Genomic DNA, 25,218 nt, shown 5'->3' with positions numbered 1-25,218 from the left:
ATGCCCATCTAATTCAGGATTTTAAAATTGACAACTACAGTTAAATCAAACAAATCAGATACAATACTGTATTTAAATGTTATTTCACATGGAAGAGAAATGTGCAACTTATTAAAATTGCCACAATGTACCAGCATTACATGAAAATGCTAAAGCTAGGCTTTCTCCCTTCACCCTTAACCTGCATGTTGCAGCCTGCAATTCTCCATCTTTACATAACTCACTCTTTCTTTCTGTTTATATCCACTTCGCCTGCCATCCCCTTTTTTCCTTTTTCTTTCATTTGTACGTTCTGGCTTGCTAGATACGTCCTAGTAGGCCAATGTTATATAGATTTTACAACATTAGCAGCACATTTGGCAGGAAAGTAGCAGTCTTGAGTCTGAAACTTGCAATTTTCTTCAAGGTTTGAATGAGACTATGCACCAGCTATTTACTGCATCAGATGTTATATGGGTTGCCTATCATATTCCTCATTTTCAAAAAAGTGGCTTTTTTTAATTCAAAAATTTTAATTTTTTAAAAATTCAAATATGTCAAAAATTTTTAAATTAATTTTTGATACTTGGGAATTATTCGCAAGGTCAGCATTTATTGACTTAATGCCCCTGGGAAATGGATGGTAAGCCATGTTCTTGAGCTGCCACAGTCATGCTGGTGTAGATACAACCCTGATGTTGTTGGGTAGGAGATTCCAAAATTTAGATCAGCTAAGGCCATCTATCTGCCTCTGCTAACCATATGATTGCCTTTGTTACCTTAATAGCCAAACGATCCATTTTGCTTAAATGGAAGGATCCAATACCCCCTACTACTTTTCAATGGTTTTCTCAAACTATATCATGTTTAAACTTGGAAAAAATTAGGAGTGGTACTGTTGATCCTTCGCTTAAATTTGAGGAAGTTTGGAGTCCATTTATTCAATATTTTCACATGATATAGATCCCCTTGTAATAACCTTTCAACTTAGAGGAATGGAGTTGACGACATAATATTGCTCTGTTTCTACCGAGAAATTTTAGTCTAGTTTTTTTTTCCTTAGCTTAGTTTGGTTTGATATACTGTTTATAAATTTTCTTATTGTTTTGGAGGTTTTTTTCTTTCTTTTGTATTTTATAATAAATCTTTTTCTTTCCTTTCTTTCTATATTATATTCATTCATTAAGAGATCATTGGATCAACAGATTTTTTTATATACTTTATTGTTTTTTATGATTATCCATGCCATGATTGTTCTCCCAATCTGTTTGTATTACATGTACAAACATTGATGTTATATATTAATCGGTATTAATTTGAAAACTAATAAAAAGATTGAAAAAGAAACAAAATTTAGATCAGTTATGAAGGAATGACAAGATATTTCCAAGTCAGTATGGTGTGTGATATGCCAGGGAACCTGCAAGTCATGGTGTTCCCAAGCAGCAGTTGTTTTTATCCTTGATGGTAGAGGTTGCAGGTTTGGTAGGTGCTGTAGTCTGACTGAGTCTTTATTTTGGATGGCGCACACCACAGGCATTGTGCACCTGTGGTGAAAGGAATGAATGCCTATAGTCAGAGAAGATGTGCTGGAAATACTCAGCTGGTGAGGCAGCATCTGTGGGAAGAGAATGTTTCTGATAAAGGGTCTTTGACCTGAAATGTTAATTTTGTTTCTCATTTCACAGCTGCTGCCTGACCTGCTGAGTGTTTTCAGCATTTTCTGCTTTTATTTCACATTTCCAGCATCCACAGTTGATTTATTTTTTCTAAGCGTTTGCAGTGGAAGATGGAGTGACTTCAGGTGAGTGTTTATGGTTAAACTTATTTACAATTACACAGAAACAGTAAACAAAATCAGTGTGACACTTGTTGTACCATGTAAAATGTTTTAAAACAATGATGCAAGGAATCCTTAATATACCACATCCACAACTAAATTGACAGGCTTGCCTTTAAGCTGCACCTTTCACATCCATTTAAGTATGACACAAAACCCTTTATAGCTAATTACACAATTTAGTCAGCTTTGTAAAGTAGGAAACATCACACTCAATTTGCAGACAGTAAGCCTTCACAAGCAGCAATGTGATAATGAAGCAACAATCTGTTAGAGGAACTAAGCAGGTAGAGCAGCATCTGTGGGAGGAAAGGAATTATCAACTTTTCGGGTCAAAACTCTGCATCAGGACTGAAAGTGGAGAGGGAAGGTGACCAGTATCAAGAAGGGGTGTGGTGAGACAGGAGCCTGAGGTGATTGGTGGACTGAGGAGGGATGCAAGATGACAGCTGTTTCCAATCTTCCCCCACCTTGCTCCATCTGCCTCTAATTTTTTTTCTCTCTTTCTCTGCCTCTATCTATTGTTCACCTGCCACTGTCTGCCAACTCCACTCCTGCTCCCCTCCCCTAGCTGGCGCTACCTGCCTATCATTTCACACCCCTCCTCAGTCCACCAACCACTTCGGGCTCCAATCTCATTACTCCTCTTCCCTTCTTAAAACTGGCCATCTCACCTCTCCCCTCTCAGTACTGATGCAGGGTTTCGACCCAAAATGTCAACAATTCCTTTCCTCCCACAGATGCTGCTCAACCCAATGAGTTCCTCCAGCAGATTGTTTGTTGCTCAAGATTCCAGCATCTGCAGTCTCTTGTATCAGCAATGTGATAATGATCAGATAATCTGTTTACAATGCTGGATGAAGGATAAATATTAGCTTGAACACTGGAGGTAACACCTTTGCTCATCTTTGAAAGTAGTGCCATGTAATCTTTAATCCACCTGAAGAAGACAGGGTCCCTAATGAAATAGCATGCAGATATTGGCTCAAGCTACTGCTTTTCCTGCCTCAATTGCCAGTGATTGAGACATATATTTCAACATAGTTAGAGCTAGTTGGAGTGGATCACTTGCCCATTTTAGAATCAACCCAACTTAACCCCTCTGATTTTAAATCCTGTTGCAAATTTGAAAAAATTTAGCACACCATTTAAAGATACAACAAAGAAGCATAAAAATCAAACATATTTAAGGTGGATTATTTAAGTCCCCAAGGGCTGATGGGACCTCTCCCAGGTTATTGAGAGAGACAAGAAAGGAGATTGCTGGGGCCTTGACAAAGATCTTTGTGTCCTCTCTAGCCACAGACGAAGTCCCTCTACTCTACTCCCTATATACTCATGACCGTGTGGCCAAATTCTGCTCTAACTCCATCTACAAGTTTGCAGATGATATCACCTTTGTAGGCCGTATCTCAAACAGCAATGAGTCAAGAGTACAGGAAGGAGATAGAGAGCTTAGTGGAATGGTGTCGTGACAACTACTATTCCCTCAATGTCAACAAAACATTGACTTCAGGAAAGGGGGCAGTGTACATGCACCTGTCTACATCAATGGTGCTGAGGTCGAGAGGGTTGAGAGCTTCAAATTCCTGGGATTGAACATCACCAACAGCCTGTCCTGGTCAAATCACATAGATGCCATGGCCCAGAAAGCTCACCAGCGCCGCTACTTCCTCAGGAGGCTAAAGAAATTCAGTTTGTCCCCTTTGACTCTCACCAACTTTTACCGATGCACCATAGAAAGCATCCTATCTGGATGTATCACAGCGTGATACGGCAACTGCTCTGCCCAGGACCGCAAGAAACTGCAGAGGGTTGTGGACACAGCCCAGCGCATCAGACACCAGCCTCCCCTCCTTGGACTCTGTCTTTACCTCCCGTTGTCTTGTGAAGCAGCCAGCATAATCAAAAACCCCACCCACCCGGGTCATTCTCTCTCCTCTCCTCTCCCATCAGGTCTAAGATATAGGAGCCTGAGGGCAGGTACCACCAGACTTAAGGACAGCTTCTACCCCACTGTGATAAGACCATTGAATGGTTCCCTTAGACAATGAGATGGACTATGACCTCACAATCTACCCTGTTGTGACCTTGCAACTTATTGCATTGCACTTTCTGTAGCTGTGACACTTTACTCTGTTATTGTTTTTACCTGTATTACATCAAAGGACTCTGTACTAACTCAATGAAACTGCACTATGTAATGAATTGACCTGTACAATCAGTATGCAAGACAAGTTTTTCACAGTACCTCAGTACAAGTGACAATAATAAACCAATACCAATACCCAGCGGACTGGTGAGTAGCCTTTGTTTAAGGGCAATTAAGATATTCCAGGAAATTATAGGCCAGCGAGCCTCAAATCAGTTGCAGTGGAGAGGATTCTTAGGGATAGAAGTTAGTCTCATTTGGAAAAGCATGGGCTTATTAGGGATAGTCAGTATGTCTTTCTACAGGCAGGTCATGCCTTATAAATTTGATTGAGTTTTTTTGAGGAGGTGACAAAGATGATAGATGAGAGTAGGGCAGTGGAGGTAGTCTGCATGGATTGAATAAGCCATTTCACAAGGTCCCTCAAGGTAGGTTGATCCAGAAGATAAAGATGCATGGGATCAATGGTCACTTGGTCGGCTGGATTCAAAAACTGACTTGACCATACAAGACAAGGTAGTGGTAGAGGGTGTTATTCTGACTGGAGATCTGTGGTGTAAATTAAATTTGGTAAATTGGTTCATTATTGTCACATGTAACGAGGTAAAACTTTGTTTTGTATGCCATCCATACAGGGGAAAATACAGGGTATTACAGGTATTAAACAAGGTAATACATGGGAAAATAATAACAAGATGCAGAATAAAGTGTTACAGAAAAAATGCAGTGTAGGCAGACAATAAGGTGCAAGGCCATAACGAGGTAGATTGTGAAGTCAAGAGTCCATCTTATCATACTAGGGGACCATTCAATAGTCTTATAAAAGCAGGACAGAAGCTGTCCTTGAGCCTGATAGTACATACTACATGTTGCTGAAAGGTTTTGATCCGAAATGTCAACTGTTTACTTCCCTTCATAGATGTTGCCTGACCTGCTGAGTTCCTCCAGCATTTTGTGTGTTGCTCCATATTTCCAGCATCTGCAGTCTTTCTTGTGGTGAGATGGACTGATTAGTAAGTTTACAGATGACACCAAAAACTGGTGGAGTTGTGGATAGCAAAGAAGGTTGTTGTAGAATACAGCAGGATATCAATCAGTTACAGATATGGATGGAGAAATGTCAGATGGAGTTTAATCCAGGCAAGTGCGAGGAGTTGCACTTTGGGAGGTCAAATGTAAGGGGAAAGTATACAGTAAGTATACGGCTTGGTATGGCAACTGCTCTGCCCAGGACCGCAAGAAGCTGCAGAGAGTTGTGGACACAGCCCAGCGCATCATGGACACCAGTCTCCCCTCCTTGGACTCTTGTCTTTACATCTCGTTGTCTTGGTGAAGCAGCCAGCATAATCAAAGACCCCACCCACCTGGGACATTCTCTCTTCTCTCCTCTTCCATCGGGTAGAAGATACAGGAGCCTGAGGGCACGTACCACCAGACTTAAGGACAGCTTCTACCCCACTGTGATAAGACTATTGAACAGTTCCCTTATACAATGAGATGGACTATGACCTATGACCTCACGATCTACCTTGTGGTGACCTTGCACCTTATTGCACTGCACTTTCTCTGTAGCTGTGACACTTTACTCTGTAGCTGTGACACTTTACTCTGTACTGTTATTTTTGTTTACCTGTACTACATCAATGCACTCTGTACTAACTTGATATAACTGCACTGTGTAATGAATTGACCTGTAAGATCGGTTTGTAAGACAAGTTTTTCACTGTACCTCGGTACAAGTAACAATAATAAACCAGTACCAATACATTGCAGGACCCTGAGAAACACTGAATGATAGAGGGATCTTGGGATCTGAAAGTAGCCACACATAGTGATAGGGTGGTAAAGAAGGTATACGGTATGCTTGCTTCATTGGTTGGGGCACTGACAATAAGAGTTAGGAAGTCATGTTGCCGCTGTATAAAACTTTGGTTAGCCCTCACTTTGTGTATTGTATGCAGTCTGGTCATGCTGTTACAGAAAGGATGTGGAGGCTTTAGAGAGGGTGCAGAAGAGTTTCACTACGATGATCCAGCAGCTGTCTCCAACCTTCAGCCTCCCCTTCCCTCAATTGCCTCTCATTTTTTTCCCTCTTTATCTGCCTCTATCTATCAACCACCTACCATTGTTTCCCAACTGTACCCCTCTCCCCTCCCTACCTGGTGCAACCTGCCAGTCACTTTTCACCCCTCCTCAGTCCACTAATCACCTCGGGCTCCTGTCTCACCATTCTCCCTCTCCTCTTTATACTGGCCATTTCCCCTCTCAGTCCTGATGCAGGGTTTTGTCTCAATGTCGACAGTTGCTTTTCCCTGACAGATGCTGCTCAACTTGCTGAATTCCTCCAGCAGGTTGTTTGTTTCATCAGGATGCTGCCTGGATTAGAGAGTATTATCCATAGGAGGGTCAAAGGCTGAAGGAGACCTGATAGAGGTTTACAAAATTGTGGGAAGCATAGACAGGGTAGACAGTCAGAGTCTTTTTTCTGGGAGAGATATGTCAAATACTTGAGGACATAGGTTCAAGGTGAGAAGAGGAAGGTTTAAAGGAGATTGTGCAGGGTAATTTTTTTTTTACACACAGAATGGTAGGTACCTGGAATGCACTGCCAGGGTTGGTGGTGGAAGCAGAAACGATCATGGCATTGAAGAGGTATTTAGCCAGGTAGATGAAGGAAATGGAGGGATATGGATCGTGCAAGCAGATAGGTTCAGTTTAATTTGCATCATGTTCCACACACATTGTGGGCCGAAGGGCCTGTTCCTATGCTCTATGTTCTATATTGGGAGAATTTATTTTTGGATAACGCTTGGTTGTAAGGATATATAATGTAACTCGAGGCTCCCTTAACTAATAATAGCCCTTTCCCCTTTGGCTCACACCCCGACATCAGTCTCTTTCACAGTGATGCCTTCCTCAAACTGCAGCTGCTTGTCCTCTTTAGGACCACTCCCTAAATGCTGTCATTTTTTCCCCCCAGTCCCAGCAGACAAACCACCCAAGTCCTAGTCAAGGCATAACAGACTTCTGAATCTCTCCTGAAAATTCTGGGAAAATCTTCAGTTGACCACTGAGCACTGCTTGATATTCATAGATTGTGTCCTCGCAGTAAGTGGGACCTGGTTTTTCAGCCAATGGAGGGGGATTCATCCTATGGGAGTGACAGCATCTCACCATGTTTATTAGAATGTGGAATGAAAGTTAAATATTAGCCAGGGCACCGGGGGAGCTGGAGATTTCTGAAGTTTTTGAGAATGAGCCTTAAAGATATGCATCAATCCACTTGCCCTGCTTTACACAGCCCGCTGACAGGAAGGTTCCACAATGAGATCCTGGAAAGTATGGACCACTTCTTGTATCTCAGGAGCCACCTCTCAAAAAAAAAGGCAGACAGTGACAATGTAAGCCACCAACACACCACCACATCAGTTCACCAACAGAGCCTTTGGTTATCTGGCAGGGAGTCTTTGAAGATCAAGACCACACACCCATCCTCCTGTACTCTTCTGAGACACAGATTATACACAGTAGGCACCGAAAAGAACACAGAAGAGGTACCACCAGCATTGTTTCTGTAAAACCAACATCAACACCTTATTCTGGGACAACATGCCCAGAATCCAGGTTCAATTACACCTAGCTGTCTCCAATGGACAGGCCACATCATTCATATCCCCAAAACAGTACTCTGAGTTCAGTTACAGTAAGGAAACATTAGGTGGACAGGAAATGCATGCATTGAAAACCTCGCTGGAAAAAAGTGCGACATCCCCACTGACTTGAATCCTTGGCCATGGCTACTTGAAATGGAGTAGTAGTCTTATGGATAGCATTGAGGAACTTTGTCAGAATTCACAGAAACCCAGCAAAAAACAGGAGCAGACCACCACCACCCCCCCCACCTCCCGCCCACATCAAGCACCTCCTACACTATCAATGGCAGAGTTTGTAATATTGTATTTTGGCTTCATCAGGCATTTCAGAGACAGAAGAACTGGAATGGAAGCATGCCATTCTTGACCCCTTGGGTCTGCCTAATATGACTAATAATAGATTCAATAATAGGAAAGACAATTCCTATACAGGAAGGACCTGGCTGGTGGGACAAATTGAGCAATTACGTACAAATAGGGGAAGTTAGCCAAACAGCTCCTGAGTCTGCCCACCTTTCAATACCATGGCTTCAGCTTCACTTTCTTGTGAGTTCACCATTATCCTTCAAAAAAAATCCTTTAAAACTGTTCAAAATCTATTTCAGCTTTGAATATATTCAATGACTCATATTGGCAGAACTCTAATGAAGAGAATTACAATGGTTCACTACCCATCTGAAGGAAGAAATTCTTCATCTAAAATGATGACCCCTTATTCTTGATTATGTCCCGTTTCTAGATTCCTTCATGAAACATCGTCATGCCATGTCCCCTATCAACCCCTGTGAAAATCTTGTATATTTAAATAAGATCACCTTTCATTTTAAAAAAAATATTAGGGTATGGGTCCATAACACTCAACTGCTCCTCACAGGCAACTCCTTCATCCCAGCAATCAACCCAGTGAACCTTCTCTGAACTGCTTTCAATACAAGTATATTCTTCTTCAAATAAAGAGGCCAAAATTGTACACAGTACTACCATAGACAGTGGTAGCAGGACATTCAAACTTTTGTACTTAATCCTTTTGCTATAAAGGCCAACAATCAATGTGGCTTCCTCATTACTTGTTGTACCTGCATACAGTTTATCAAGGACACCCAGATCTCTCTGTAGCGTGGTATTTTGTAGCTTCTCTGATCTAAACAATATTTTGCTTTTCTATTCTTCCATCAAAACAAACTAACAACTTCCCACAATACAGTTGATATTAAATATTTTGCCCATTCACTTCTGAAGGTTATGTCATTCCCACTGATCTTTATATCATTGACAAATTTGCCTGCACTCAATCTCTTTAAGTCTTTAATGTATATGGTAAACGGTTGTGACCTATTACTAAATTCTGTGGAAATCCACCAGTTATATGTTGTGAATCCAAAATTGACCTAATTTTCCCATTTGTTTTTTGCTAGTTTGCCAAACCTCCATCTCTGCTAATGTATTATCCCCAACTCCATAAATCAGTGCAGTAATCTTTTATGTGTTTCCTTACCAAATGCCTTTTGAAAATCCTTTATGCATCCTACTTATTGCATCAAAGAAGAGAGATCTTGGGGTGCAAGATCATAGTTCCCCGAGAGCAGCCACACAGGTGAGTAGGGCAGTGAAAAAGGCATTCAGGATAAGAGTTGGAATGTCAAGTTGTAGTTGTACAAAACATTGGTTAGATCACACGTAGAGTGTAGTGTGCAATTCTGGTCACCACGCTACAGGAAAGATGTGATAGCAATAGAGAGAATGCAGAAGAGATTCACTAGGATGTTGCCTGGAATAGAGGGCTATAGTGAAAAGAGATTGGATAGGCTGGGTTTGTTTCCACTGAAGTGCAAGAGGCTGAGAAGTGATCTTATATGACCTATAGTCTGAATCTTTTTCCCCAGGGCAGGGAAATTTAAGAGATCTGAGGTGTAAGTTTTTCATAGGGTGGTGAATATCTGGAATGAGCTGCAAGAGGAGATGGTAAAGGTAGATACAATTACAATGTTCAAAAGCCATTTGGACAGGTACTTAGATAGGAAAGGCACAGACCGATTGGATTAGCCTAGATGGACATCACCATCTGCATGGACAAGATGGGCTGAAAGGACCTGTTTCAGTGCTGCGTGATTCCAACTTTAATGAATTTGTTCAAGAAGAATTCCCTTCCAGAAAACCGCACCAGATCTATTCCAGTTTCCTGTTTTGTCTCTCTCCCTGCTTGAATAGGATTATTAGATATGTGGTTTTCTAATCTATTTTAAGCATCCCTGAATCAAGGCCATTTTGAGGCAACCACAACCAACACTCTCTCTGCAAATCACTTAAGATCCGAGGATGCAGGTCATTTGCTTCAGAGGACTTGCCAGCTTTTTGTGCTATTAGTTAATATTTTTTCTTCTGTTAATTATGATTGGGTTTAGTTTCTCTCTCCCTCGTGTTTTGGATTTTCTTCTATTATTGGGAAGATTTTAGTGCCATTCGTTTTAAAAACAGATATAAAACATTTGTTTGAAGTCTCTGCAATGCTGAAACAGACACAATGAGCCATCTCCTCCGTTTTATCAATCTATAAAACTGATATTCAACAGGAACAATAGAGAAACAATAATTTGTATTTATATAGCACCTCCAAATGGCAAGATGAACAAAGGCATTTCAGTATTATGAAACAAAATTTGATACCCCACTAGATGGAGATATTGGGCTAATGATGAGAAGAAATGGCCAGAGATGTAGACCTTAAGGAATGTCTTCAAGGAAGAAAGAGGTTTTAGAATGAGAATTCCAGAGCTTAAGGCCTTGGCAACTGAGGTCATGACTGCAAATGGTAAATCAATAAATTTGGAGATGATCAAGAAAGTATAATTAAAGAAGCATTGATATCTTGATGAGTTACAAATTTGGAGGAGACTGTAGGAACACAAGGCCATGGAGAGATCTGAAACTGCGTGAGATCTTAAAAGTGAGGTATTGCTTAATGTGAGCCAATGGGATTGGTAGGTTGACAGTGCTTGGTGTGAGCAAATAGGCATAAGGTTTACAGGATCAGGGGGATGAATGTGAGGCTCAAAGATTGGTATAGAGAAGTGGGTTTCAATTTATGGAATACTGTTATTTGTGCTGGGGAAGGAGAACGGACTGTACCTGAACCATGCTAGGACTATACTTCTATCAAACTGAATAAATGGCAGGGGGTAGGGAGAACAGGGCTTTACGCTAAATAAAAGGAAGTGGAGTGGAGTGTCCCAGTGGAAGGAAATCTAAAATTCTAGAGAGGAGCAACAAGCAGAGCAGGAAAATGATTCGGGTAAAGATAATCAGATTGTATCAGGAAACACATACAAAATGCAAGAATACATTAACAAATAGAATTCGGACAATAAGACAAACAAGTCTATGGACCTACTTTCTACACAAGTTAGGACAGGGATTGAAGAATTATTAAGGTGACTTAGATTATGGCAGATGTAGTATATCATGGATAAATGTGAGGTTATCCACTTTGCTAGGAACAACAGGAAGGCTGCATATTATTTAAACAGTGTTAGATTGGTAAATGTTGCACAAAGAAACCTGGGTACTCTTGTACACCAGTCATTGAAAGCAAACAAGTAAATGCAGCAAGCAGTTAAAAAAGCAATTGCTATGTTAGATTTGGACAAGTGGGACAGCAAGGAGTTCACAGAAATAGCCAAGTCTCTTAGAAACAAAGGAATAGTTAAGGATCTCAGCAGCAGATGAATTAAGGGATGGCTAGAGTTAGAGGATTTGAGTACAGGAGCAAGGATATCTTGCTGCAATTATGCAGAGCACACCAAGACTTCAGCTGGACAATTGTTTGCATTTTCACTCTCCTTAGCTAAGAACTGTACTGAATGGCAGAGGAGGTCCTGCTCTTATCTTCTATGCAAGTTAGGACAGAATTGCAGAATTTTTGGTTACTTCAAATTTATAGATATTTGGACAAGGGTTACAGTTGGATCAAGATAGATAAATGGTCGAAGAGGTGGAAATCAATGGGTATTAGAAGAGTTGGCAACTGATGCCATATAGGGAGTGAAGAGATTGATTCCTCTCTTAGGGTAGCACAATGGCACTGCCGTTGTAGTACCTCAGCTCCAAAAAGCAGTTCAATCCCAACTTCTGGTGCCATTTGTGTGGAATTTGAATGACTGCATGTATTTCCCCTGGGTGCTCCAGTTTCCTCCCAACATCCTATAGATGAGCTGGTTGGAAGGTTAATTAGCTGGCATATTTGGGTGATAGGAGAATTGAGAGGCACATGAAGAATAGGAACTAGACAGGAAAATGGGATTGTTCAGAGCCACCATAGACAATAGGCTGAATGGCTTTCTTTGTTATAATAAAACAATATGATGGGACTGCTTCATGAGGAGAGATTAAGTCAATTAGGTTTGCATTATTAGAGTTTAGAAAAATGAGAAGAGATATGATTGAAACTTACAAAATTCTCTCAGGGACTCACAGAATGGATGGAGGTTCTTTCCTTAATCTGGGGCATCCAGAACTAAGGGTCTCAGCTGTAGTTTGTCAGGCAAGAGATTTTGTACAGGGATGAGGAAATATTTCTTCACAGAGAGTAGTGAACATGCGGAATTTGCTCTCAGAGGGCTGCACAGGCCAAGTTGTTGGACATTCAGGTGACCCCTGTGTTACAGCAAATTGAGTAACAGAAATGCACCCTTATGGAATTCACAAATCATGACCAAATAATCTGAGATACAGAATAAAAATTTGCTCTCACGGAATTTGTGCCAATTTTAGTTCACATTTCTTGATACAAATGTAGATAATGTGGCTTCAAGTTACACAAAATCATGATACAAGCTGTTTTCTGGGAAAGCAATCCCACCCACCCCCTCCCCAATAACATGGAAAGGGGTGGGCTTGCCTGTATTTAAAAAGGATAAATTTCCCCGATACAAAAGGCATAAAAATGAGAAGTGAGCAAAATGTGTTACCAAGATGGACGATTGACCATGATTTAACCAAATGGCAGAGGAGGTCCTGCTCCTATTTTGTATGCAAGTTAGGACAGGAATTGCAGAATTTTTGGTTACTTCAAATTTACAGACATTTGGACAAGGGTTACAGTTGGAACAAGATAAACAAAAGGTTGAAGAAGGGGAAATATCAATGGATATTGGAAGAGCTGGCATCCGCTGAGGACTAGTGCTCATGGAAGGTAAACACCAATACACATTGGTTTTATCACCAGTCACTATCATGGCCATTTGCCTACAGCATGATTGGACTTGTATGAAAGACTTAATAAAATATACCTCCCTATATTTTTGCTCATGGATCACAAACTATTTAGTCTTATTGAGGAACTTTGATAAAGAACTGTTCCCAAAATGAGCTTGCAAATCTGTTGGAATTCTTTGACGAACTAACAGGCAGGATAAACAAAAGAGTCAGTGAATGGTGTTTACTTGGATTTTCAGAAGGCCTTTGATAAAGTGCTGCACATAAGGTTGCTAAACAAGATAGAAGCCCATGGTATTACAGGAAAGGTACCAGCATAGATAGAAGATTGGCTGACTGGTAGAAGGAAAAGTGTGGGAAGGGGGCCTTTTGTGGTTGACTGATGGTGACTAGTGATGTTCCAGAGGTCAGTATTGGGTCTGCTACTTTTCACGTTATACGTCAATGATCTGGGTGATGGAATTGATGGCTTTGTGGCCATGTTTGCAGATGTTACAAAGATAGGAGGAGGAGCAGGTACTGTTGAGGGAGCAGGTACTGTTGAGGAAGCAGGGAGTCTGCAGGAGGACTTGGACAGGTTAGGAGAATGGGCAAAGAAATCGCAGATGGAATACAGTGCAGGGAATTATACGGTCATGCACTTTAATAGAAAGAATAAAGGCACAGACTATATTCTAAACGGGGAGCAAATTCAGAAATCGGAGGTGCAAAGGGACTTTGGAGTCCTAGTGCAGGATTCCCTAAAGGTTAACTTGCAGATCGAGTCAGTAGTAAGGAAGGCAAATGGCACGTTAGCATTCATTTTGAGAGAACTAGAATATAAAGGCAGCAAGGATGTAATGTTGAGGCTTTATAAAGGCATTGCTGAGACTACATTAGAGTATTGTGAGCAGTTTTGAGCCCATATCTAAGGAAGGATGTGCTAGTGTTGGAGAGGGTCCAGAGGAAGTTTATGAGAATGACCTTGGGGATGAGAAGGTTAACATACGAGGAGCATTTGATGGCTCTGGCCCTGTACTTGCTGGAGTTCAGAAGGATGAGGGGGTATCTCATTGAAACCTACCCAATATTGAAAAGCCTGGATGGAGTGGACGTGGAGAGGATGTTTCCAGTAGTCAGAGAATCGAGGACCAGAGGGTACAGCCTCAGAATAAAAGGACGTCCCTTTAGAACTAAGATGAGGAGGAATTTCTTTAGCTGGATAATGGTGAATCTGTGGAATTCATTGCCACATACAGCTGTGGAGGCCAAGTCATTGGGTATATTTAACAGAGGTTGATAGGTTAGTAAGGGTGTCAAAGGTTACGGGGAGAAGGCAGGAGAATAGGGTTGAGAAGGAAAAATAAATCAGCCATGATTCAATGGTAGCGCATACTCGATGGGCCAAATGGCCTAATTCTGCTCCTATGTCTCATGATCTTATTTGCAGCAGCATCACAGGCATTTTTTCATTGCATACATACATGTATGCGCAGGTACATTTATGTGCTGAAAAAACAAGTCTGCCTGCACTCAATGACAGAACGCTACCCATCTACTTTGCAAGCCTGCTAATTCTGCACTCTAATCTTTAAAAGCCTCCTCAATAATGAATACTATTATAATTTTGGAGGAGCAGCCCAGGGAACACATGTACAAATACAACCCAGCAGTGTGAGAAAAAGAACAAGACTTATATTTTTTTTTGAAGACACTGGATCAGTAAGAGTGACCATGAAGCTGTTCGATTATTAAAGCTGCTCATTGAGTCTGCGTCCTAATCAACACCTCGTGGTGCTCAGACATGACGGTCCTGATGAGTTCCTGCTCACCCAGCTTGGAATATGTAACGGTGAAGTGTCGCCCATACTACCTACCACGGGAATTCCTTCAGCTATCCTGACGGCAGTCTACACCCCACCCAGGCGGACGTGAAGCCTGCACTCAATGAACCATACTCTGTGGTCAACAACCTCAAGACGGAATACCGAGGCCCTCTTCACCATTGCCAATGACTTCAACCAGGCCAACTTCGGGTATGTTACCAAAATACGACCAGTACTTCTCCTGTCCCACCAGGGGCCCCAAACACCCTTGACCATTGCTACACAACCAAAGACGCCTACCAAGCCACCACCCACACCCACCGTGCCCCCCCCCCCCCCAACATTTTGGTAAATCAGACCACCAGGCTGTGTTCCTTCTCCCTTCATTCAGATAGAAGCTGAAAAGGGAGAAAGTCATACAGTGCTGGTCTGAGGAAACAGATGAGCTTCTACATAAATGCTTTGAGCCAGTAGACTTGTGCATGTTCAAAGACTCAGCAGCCAGCCTAAATAAGTATGTCACCACCGTCACAGACTTATCACTTTATCAGCAAGTGCATTGAGGACTGTGTACCGAAGAGGACAACCCAGGTATTCCCATCAAAAACCACAGATGAACCAGGAGATCCACTCCCTACTGAAGTCAAGAACTGCGGCAATCAGATCAGGTGACCCTGACCTACACAAGAAATTGAGATATGACCTCCATAACACTATCAGGGATGCCAAGAGACAGTACCAGTCCAAAATAGAGTCCGGACCAGCTGTCAGTTGTGGCAGGGCTTACATTGCTATAACAGGCTACAAAACAAAGTCGGGCCCCATTGTCGACAACAGTGCATCCCTTCCTGGTGAGCTCAACGCATTCTATGCACGTTTTGAACAGAAGGGAATTGGAATGTCACCGCCCACCCTGATAGCTTCCAATGCACCTCTATCCAGTCACCACTGCTGACGCAAGATCAGTCTTCCAAAGAGTGAACCTACGGAAAGCATCTGGCCTGGATGGTGTCCCTGAACGAGTCCTTAGATCCTGTGCAGATCAGCTGGTGGGGGTATTTGCAGACATTTTTAACCTCTCCCTGTGACAAGGAGGTTCCCACCTGCTTTAAGACGACCACTATCATCCCAGTACCCAAGAAAAACAAGGTAACATGCCTCAATGACTACTGCCCAGTGGCTCTGACATCCATCATCATGAAGTGCTTAGAGGTGCTGGTCATGGCACGCAGTAACTCCAACGTCAACCCACTGCAATTTGCCTCCAGCCAAAACAGGTCTACAGTAGATACCATATCCCGAGCCCTACACTCATCTGAGCATCTGGACAGTAAAGACACCTACGTTACATGATTGTTTATTGACAGCAGCTCCGCCATCAATACTATAATTCCAAGCAAACTCATCTCCAAACTCCTAGACCTGGGACACAACACCTCCCTTTGCAACTGGATCCTTAGCTTCTAGACCAACATATCTCAATCAGTAAGAATAGACAGCAACACCACCAACACGATTAATCTCAAGATTGGTGCCCCACAAGGCTGCGTCCTTGGCCCCTTACTCTACTCCCTACGCACATGACTGCGTGGCCAGATTCTGCTCTAACTCCATCTACAAGTTTGCAGATGACACCATTGTAGTGGGCCATCTCTCAAATAACGATGATTCGGAGTACAGGAAGGAGATAGAGAGCCCAGTGACATGGTCTCATGATAACAATCTTTCCATCAATGTCAGCAAACAAAAGAGCTGGTCGACTTCAGGAAGGGGAGTGGTGCACATGCTCTTGTTTACATCAACAGTGCTGAAGTCAAGATGGCTCCAGGAGTGAACATCATCAATACCCTGTCCTGGTCCAACCACATAGATGCTATGGCCAAGAAAGCTCACCAGTGCCTCTGCTTCCAAGGCTTAAGAAATGTGGCATGTCCCCTTTCACCCCCACCAATTTTAATCAATGCATCATAGAAAACATCCTATCTGGATGCATCACAGCTTGATATAGCAAATGCTCTGCCTGTGACTGCAAGAAATTGTAGAGAGTTGTGGACACAGTTCACCACATCATGGAAACCAGCCTCCCCTCCATGGACTCTGTCTACACTTCTCGCTGCCTTGGTAAAGCGGCCAACATAATCGAAGACCCCACCCATTCCAGACATTCTCTCTTCTCCCCCCCTCATCGGGCAGAAGATACAAAAGCCTGAAAGCACATACCATCAGGCTTAAGGACAGCTTCTAGCCAACTTTTATTAGACTATTGAACAGTTCTCTAGTCTGATAAAATGGACTCTTGACCTCTCAATCTCCCTTGTTATGACCTTGCACCTTGTCTGCCTGCACCGCACTTTCTCTGTAACAAACACTTTATTCTGCATTGTTACCATTTTACCTTGTACTACCTCAGTGAACTGTTGTAATGAATTGATCTGTATGAACAGTAGGCACGACAAGTTTTTCCACTGTATCTCAGTACATGTGACAATAATAAACCAATTTACAGCTAATGTCCTTTGAGAAAAGAACTTACTATCTTTTCCTTGTTTGGTTATGGCTAACTTGAGACCAACACAAACTCTTAGCATGCCCTCTGTGATCCAGCTAGGCATCCAATTTTATCAAACAGCTCCCTAGGTTAAGTACAGGATGAAAATTAAAGATCACCCTGACAGAAACAACCATATCCCAAAAACAAACAAACTGGACATATCAATCTTCACTCAGTTCCCTTAATTTATCTCCACCCTCATACCTGTGCCTTTTAATCACATGCAAGGAGCTTGAATTATGTTAACTATGAATTATTTTATTCTTTAAGTGGCAGGCTGGTATGAACAGGCAGAGTTAATACACTTTGGCAGTATAAACAAGGAATAGTCATAAAAATTTAAGAAACTGAAGGGAATGGAAAATACCTCAGGGGTTCAAATGTGTGTTCAGCTGTAGATGCAACATGCAGGTAAATAAAGCCTTTAAAGTTGGTTAGAAGCATTTTAGAAAATAGAATTGTATGAATACTGAAGTAAAGCATCGATAAATTTGTACAAACAACTGGGCTACCAGCTTCCTGCAAGCAGCTTTCGCACCCTATTACAGAAAAAGCAAAGGCTAGAGATGTCATTCTGATCTAATCCAAGATATAACCATGAATAATTTATTAATTTCTTGGACTAAATCTTACATTAAAATATCCTCTCACTTACTATCCTGAATTTTGTCTGCATGTATTCCTATAATTATTATTTCAGAAATTATGTTTTTGGAGCTACAAGCATTACATTTCCTTCTTATACATAACATTGCTAATTGCAGATTTTAAATTAACAACGTTTAGCAAGAGGCAGAAGACAAAAAAAAGTGTGGCTTCCAAGATTTGTAACTTTTATTTTTCTTAATACTTCACTATAGCAAAAATTTGCACAGAGAATTTTAAATTTCTATTGTTTAACTTCAGAGATAAAATTGTGTACACCAACATGGCACAGGAAATTTATAACAAAATTTTGCACTATGCAAAGATTAATTTTGACACTGAAAATATTCTACTCATATGGAGCACTGGATACCTAAGAAACATTTTCTCTGACAACATCTTTTACTGAATTGCTGAAAATGCCTTGGCGAATCTTTTCTTCTGTACAACATTGTGAACCAACGTCGAATCCCAGTTTTATTTATTTTTAAAAAATAATTCGCATCATCCACCGTACGCATGCAATTATATAGACTTTTAACCAGCGAGAAAGGCAACGCCAAAACTGTACGAAACGGATCAGAAACCCCTTGCACACACTTAACCCGGCTGTTTATTTTCAAGGTGACGCACATCTTATACCATGGACACCCTGCAGGCCTAACCAGCCATTATCCTTTCTGGCGCACCCTATACGACAGTACATCCACCATGCACATAATTTCACTGCTCTATTGCCACTCAGTATCTGTATTTACCCTTCATTATTTTTTGTCTCTTTGTTTCCAACCACTAATTTGACAACGGCTTACAAAGCCGCAGCTTCTTCTCCAGCGACCCGATTTTTTTCTGTTGAAAACAAGTCTTCACAGCGCAGCCCTGTCACGTGACCGCCCACCCAGCGTACAATTTTTAAAAAATTAAAAAGCTCATAAAATTAGAAAAGGAAATAACGACATGAATTAATTCTTTTTTTCCTCTTTTTCTCTCGCGGTCCGCGATGGTTTACTTTGTGTTGGCAGCTGAGCGTCTATTGACCGGAAAGTCACGAAAGGTTTCCGGAAAGATCCGATCGTCGGCGGGAGGGTCGGCTGTTACCGATCGCTGACGCGTTACCCGTATGTAGTATGGGCCTCGTCCTCCTCAGTGTTGGTTTGTGTGTGTGAGATGGATCCCGAGAGTTGGTAGTATCTTTACTGGTTTAAAAAAAAGAAGGGTTCGTTTTTCTGTATATTTTTGTTCCCTTTAGAAAAATATAATTTACGTTTTGATCCACTCCACATACAACAGCATTGATGGTAATGTATGCAAGGAAACAACCGAGACTCAATGATGGGTAAAATATTTAGGTTTTTTTTCTTGTTATTCTTCAAATCTCTTTTTTCCCTCTTCCGAATTTCCCTTCTCTTTTGACAATCCGCCATTTTTGTTGTAAACCAAAATAAGTAAAAACTTGAGGAAATGAATTTCCTCCCCTTCTGGTGACCATTTTACTCTGTGGAAGGTTTTCAAAAATATATCTGTGTATTTGCCGTATTTCTATTTAAAAGTTTAAAAGAAATGTTCTGCACTACTCCTGATCTGTTTATTTTGTGATTTTATTTCTGCAGGTGTCACGACAGGAGGGAATCCCAGCCCTATCAGGTATATTTCGCATAGAGTGAAACGAATGGCATTTACTTTAACGAAGGCTTGTGCGTCTGAAGCAGGCCTCAACACTTCACAACAAGATCGTAAGAAGAGGGAAAATAAAACAAAATATCGTTTTAAACTTTCACCCAGAAATTATGTTTCCATTTCTCAGTTTTTGATTCCGTTGACTTTTGTGGCTTCAGTTTAGTTTTGAGTTCGTCGGACATGTAAATAGATTCTGAACTATCGCTAGGCCCAGTCTGCAGGTTTCTATCTGCAAATTTTCTTTTCCTCGTAAGGTTTTAAAAGATGAAACAAATTGTTTCCATCGCCGTAAATACAAATTTAAGTATTTGTCATTTCCTAAGATACTTATGATTCCACAACGAATTTATTAAAATTGGTAGATTGGGTCCGTATGCCCCTCTTTCTATTTTTTTTACAGTTTTTAAATGTTAAAGTTAGTGTAATTTTGAAGGCAAGTATCAATTGTTTCAAAGAAAACATGGGAAAATGTAAAGGTAGCACGGTAATGTTAAGCTGTCAGTCTTGTGTAAAAACGTAAAGCTATCTAGTTGATACCAAGAGTGGGTTATGTTTACTTGTTATTTTTCCCATTGCCAAGACAAATTAGGAAATTCATGGAACTTCTGTTTATAAGAGGCAGACCTTGAATATCATGTGGTTTACTTGTTCATATTTGCCCCAATTAATTTTATCTTATTATATTTCTATTTCAGACTCTTAAATACCCATCAAAGAGTCATGCAAGCAGCAGTGATCATCGCCATGACAAAGCTAGAGAATCAGGGGATCCATCACCACCCTGCAAAATGCTGCGCCGTTCTAACAGCCCTGAAAATAAACATAGTGATGGTACAGGGCACAAGAGTAAAACTGTGCACTCACATCGAGCCAGAGAGCGAGATGGAGGTAAGTTATCATGCAATCAGCATGCAGAAATTCAAATATTTCTGTATACTATATTACATTTTGCTTGCTCTGTTGTGTGGAAACATGGCCTTGTTATATTTGTAAAGCTTTGCTTGTAGGAAGTATTTGGATATGACTTCCTGAAGCATTGATCCAATATTCCCAACAACAGTTGCAAGTAATGTGTTTGGATCAGCTACTAAACTTGCCACCTCAAAGTTTTAACTGAAGTCTGGAAGCACCCAAATTAGTAGTTGTTGTAAGTTTGTATTTGATAAATTCAGCAATAAAGCTCTATTTTATTTTTGATTGTACTGAAAATGTAATTGGGGAACTTCCTATTGAGATAAATTCCACCAACAATATGGACTCTGCAGAGCATGGTCATGGAACTTCAGGAACAATTGCATTAAAGATCTTGGTCATGCATTATTTTCTAAGCACATGAGCATCATTAACGCAACAACTGTTCTAAATAGCTAAGATGTAGGGTTTTCTAGAACAGTGAAAAATCATATTTTGATACTTCTCAACTTTCACGTCTATTGACTGAAACTGAGTGGGTTACATTGGTTTGGCTTTTCTTTTACTTCAGTAAGCATTATACATTTAATTGATGAGGCATATTTCTAGTCATTATGTTTACATTACACAACTAAATTTATTGGCAGCATTTTTCTTGAATTAAGGCATTACTGAAATACATTTGGGATTTTCTGCAGATAGAAGACAAGATGGGAGATTTTGGAAGATATGTCCCATTTCTCTCTCCGTTTAGCGTGGGTTATAAAGTATAAATATTGCAAAATTCCCAAGATTAAAATTTAGAAGGGTAACACTTCTGTGCAGCATACCTTTGTGGCTGCCTTCACTTCATAAAATTATCTGAAGAAAGTAACTTGCTGTTATTTTCATTCCTGCAGAAATACTGCCCTAATTGGACAAAAAATATCATGGCTTTTAAACATTATTTTTTGAACAAGAGTGAAATTAATAGTATTTTTGCACTGACAACCAGTGAATTAATTGGACCTATAAACAGTCAGTACTTTTGGTTGGCAGCAATAATCCATTCTATGTATCAGAAAGAAACTGTTGCCCTCTTAACTAACAAGTTTAATGACTGATCTTGGTTGTAAATGCAGTCCATTCCCTGAATATGATATTTTATTTAAATCTGTTGACACTTTTAGCACAATATTTGTTGGATTATGCAGTATTTAAGTTGACATGGTTCAAATTAGTTAAACTGTGGTTCATGATCTTGAACTGTTAGTTAACATCTCAATCATTCTGCAAATCCAATAGACAATAAAATGAATTAGTGGCTAAGTAGTTTTTGGCTGCACTAGTTGAAAGCAAAACTTTTACTAGAAGAGCAGGGCAGGAATTTCAAAACATTTTAAGATGTATATTAGCCTGGCATTTCTAACCAGAGGTTGATGCAGCTGGTCTGGTCTTGTGCCTGAGTTGAAATTGCACTGAACTTTGCAATTATTGTTTTTTTTCATCATTATTCCAAGATTACCTAAAAGGACCAAAAATTTCTTCCCTGCGGTTTTCATGACCACTCGTGCTTTTGTTGGCAAAACTTTGGCTCTTAAAACACTTTCTTTGCATTGGATGTTTTTTGGAAAATTGTCAATTAGATCTTGTGCTCTGAATTCTTATTCTGTAGTATATAATTTCATAAGCATATTTTTTTTTTATCCTTTTATTCTGTTTTGGTTGTGCCAATACCCTTATGCAATGAATACGAAACCAAGGCAAGGAACGTTAAACCATGATTTGTACTAGATTAGTTCTTCTTAGCTAATAACAAATGAACAAAGTATGGAACTTCAGCTGGCCACAGAACTGTGGTTTGGGAGGCGAAAGATTAAGCAAGGTTCGTGCTTCTGATTGCTGTCAAATAAATCCAGTTAGAAATACGCATCTTGATTAGCCAGCCAGTATTAGGTTGCCATTCAGACAATTTTCTGGAGGGTGCTGACTGATTATTGTTACTGTTTTTGGATGGAGTGGTGGTGGGGCTGCTGGGAGGGCAGAAAATTAGCAATAAAAAAGAATCACCTAATGTTTGCTGAAACAGGACCTTTCTGTTCAAACAAATATATTGTAAATTAGAGAGACGAAAAATTTCTGTGGATGCTGGAATCTGGAGCAATACACAAAAAGTGCTGGAGGAACTCAACAGGTCAGGCAGCATCTATGGAGGGAAATAAACAGTTGACGTTTCGGGCTGGGACCCTTCATCAGGACTGGAAAGGAAGAGGGCAGAAGCCAGAATAAGAAGGTGGGGGAAGAATACATGCAGACATAGGTGAGTTCAGGTGACAGGCAAGTCCAGGTGAGAGGGAGAAGGTAGTGGGTGGGGGAGGGGGGAGAAGATATTTATAAGCTGAGAAGTGATAGGTAGAAGAGGCAATGGGCTGAAGAAGAAGGAATCCAGTAGGAGAGGGCAGTGGACCATGGAATAAAGGATGGGGGGAGGAGAGGAGATGGGCAGGTTATCAAGGTGGGGGAAGGGAGCCATAGGAATAAGGGAAGACAAAGGGGTGGGGGGGGGGAAGGGGTGGAGTTACTGGAAGTTAGAGATATTGATGTTGAGGCCCTCAGGTTGGAGACTCCCTAGGTGGAATATGAGGTGTTGTTCCTCCAACCTACATCTGGCCTCAACGTGGCAGTAGAGGAAGTCAGTATGGGACTGGGATGTGGAATTGAAGTGGGTGGCCACCAGGAGGTCCTGGCTATTGTGGATGGAGCAAAGGTGCTTGACGAAGCAGTCACCTAATCTATGTCAGATCTCACTCATGTACAGGAGGGAGCACCGGATGCAATAAATTACATTATATATTGCATATATAATGTAAATTACCTTCCTCAGGTTAATTTGCTTTGTGTGCGTATATATAATATATATATGTAATAAATATACTGTATTTGTTTCAGGGACCAGCTATTCTCCACAGGAGAATTCACATAATAACAGTACCCATCATAGCTCAAATTCACATTCTTCTAATCCTAGTAACAATCCAAGTAAAACTTCAGATGCAGTAAGTATTTCTTTTGCAATTCCTTATTCAAGATATTTCACTAACATATTAGGAGTTTTACACTTCAGTCTTAGAAAATTAAACAATATGACAGCAGGACGAGAGTCCAAAAGCTTGAAATTTGCCTTTTTTGATTTCTTCTCTGCAGAATGATCCAGCAGAAATCTTGTAAAATTAATTTTGAATGTTTTAATATTCTGATAAGAATTGAAGGTTACCACAACATCTGTAGTTTCTGTCATACACTAAACCATATTTGCACAGTGAAAGCTTTGGAAAATAATTGAGCTTTTGCAGGATAACGTGACCAATAAACATATTTTCTCTTGCATGTATTGAAATGGTTTTAAATATGCAATGCGAGAAACTTGTTTTTGACATGACCATCAGTATATTGTAAGATCCAACTGCCAATCTTTCAACATTTAGAATCATTTCCGTGAAATTGTCTGTAGGTATGAAATTGTATCTTGCCCAAGGTAGACATTTAGCATTGGAATTTTTGAATTGGATACTTGTGGAGTCTTCAGTCCAAACAATCAATTAATAATCAAGAAGCCACTTTCTTGGTTTCTGAAAGAACAAAAGCAATAGATATTTCTGGATTTCTACAAAATTAATGCTATTTTTATATATTCAATTCTTATTTTTTGGCTCATTTTCTGTGGGAACACTGTTCACCAGGTATGGCCATTTTAGCAGATGCAGAAATGGCAATCACCTTTCATTCCTACCTAAAATTATATCATTGTTGTCTTGATGTTCCAGGAATCAGTACAGTGATACATGTTTCTGCTGTTGGACATGTTTCTGCTGTTGTCTTGATGTTCCAGGAATCAGTACAGTGATACATGTTTCTGCTGTTGGACATTTATGAAATACTCTTGAAATTAATGACATTTTTACAGGAGTAATATAGCAAATTAATCTTTTTTGGGCTAAGGGAAGGATAATCATTATGTAAAGTGTTAAATGTTTATTTTTTGTACATGCACTATTTCAAAATTAAATCACTTCCTTCATTAATGTGGCCTAAAGTGTGAGTTGAGGGAATCTTAAACACTTTTATTTCAAGCTTTCATATACTATACTATAATCTTACTGAAAGTTGTCTTTTTCTTTCCCGTGTATAGTCAGTGCATAATTCTGTGTAATGTCATGAATAGTGTGGATCAGGTCATTTGAAGCGTGGTATTCACAAGACTAGTGAAAATGAGTGTAATTCTAAACTTAGATGTTTATGCTATTAAATGATAAATTGCACTGAGAGAAATATTAATGAAAACTATATATTTTAAATTACAAATTATCAAAAATGTTGAAGGTAGTATTCTGAAGAGTTCATGCTCATTTTAGAAACGTACAAATGACAATGTGGGGAGATGTGGTAGAATTTGAACGCTCAATATATGGCTTTCACATATTTCGATGCACAACACTGATTGCAGAATCTCTTTACTGCCTGATGTAAACCATGGGAATTTGATATTTTGGAGCATGCAGAATAAAAGATGGTAGAAAATACTTCTGTGTTGTAAACATGTAACTTTCCAAATTTGGACTATCATTTCGATGATTGTGTGAAGATAGGCTGTTACATAAAGATTGGACAAGTTTACTGGCTGAATCCAGGCCCACAGAAGAATATCATGTTTCAAAGTATTATTTCTGCTGTAGGTTGTTCTTCCAATATAGTGAGTTGTGCGGTAGGACCTTTATTGAAGAGTGAAAAATTTACATTTAACAGCTACAATATTT

The 25,218-nt window shown here is 40.2% G+C and overlaps 2 protein-coding genes across 4 annotated transcripts in view; one reads left to right on the top strand and one right to left on the bottom strand.

The window, feature by feature from the left end:
* Positions 1-18,697, bottom strand: part of mpp7a (MAGUK p55 scaffold protein 7a) — a 359,286-nt gene extending 340,589 nt beyond the window's left edge. For both annotated transcript variants that reach the window (XM_052015631.1, XM_052015634.1), the window contains exon 1: positions 18,595-18,697. The gene's annotated coding sequence lies outside the window, so the exon portion shown is untranslated. The remainder of the gene's footprint in view (positions 1-18,594) is intronic.
* Positions 18,698-18,913: 216 nt separating this feature from the next.
* waca (WW domain containing adaptor with coiled-coil a) overlaps positions 18,914-25,218 on the top strand; it is a 90,934-nt gene continuing 84,629 nt past the window's right edge. The window contains exons 1-4 of one of the 2 annotated variants that reach the window (XM_052016337.1): positions 18,914-19,172; positions 19,447-19,480; positions 20,209-20,401; positions 23,354-23,460. In XM_052016337.1, coding sequence (XP_051872297.1) covers positions 19,132-19,172; positions 19,447-19,480; positions 20,209-20,401; positions 23,354-23,460 — 375 coding nt within the window. In that variant the 5' untranslated portion in view covers positions 18,914-19,131. The remainder of the gene's footprint in view (positions 19,173-19,446; positions 19,481-20,208; positions 20,402-23,353; positions 23,461-25,218) is intronic. The other variant, XM_052016338.1, reaches the window with a different exon arrangement.

Source organism: Pristis pectinata, chromosome 5, assembly GCF_009764475.1.
Source record: "Pristis pectinata isolate sPriPec2 chromosome 5, sPriPec2.1.pri, whole genome shotgun sequence".
NCBI lineage: Eukaryota > Metazoa > Chordata > Chondrichthyes > Rhinopristiformes > Pristidae > Pristis > Pristis pectinata.
The sequence above is the reverse complement of the archived record's forward strand: the minus strand, read 5'-3'. Positions and strand labels throughout refer to the sequence as shown.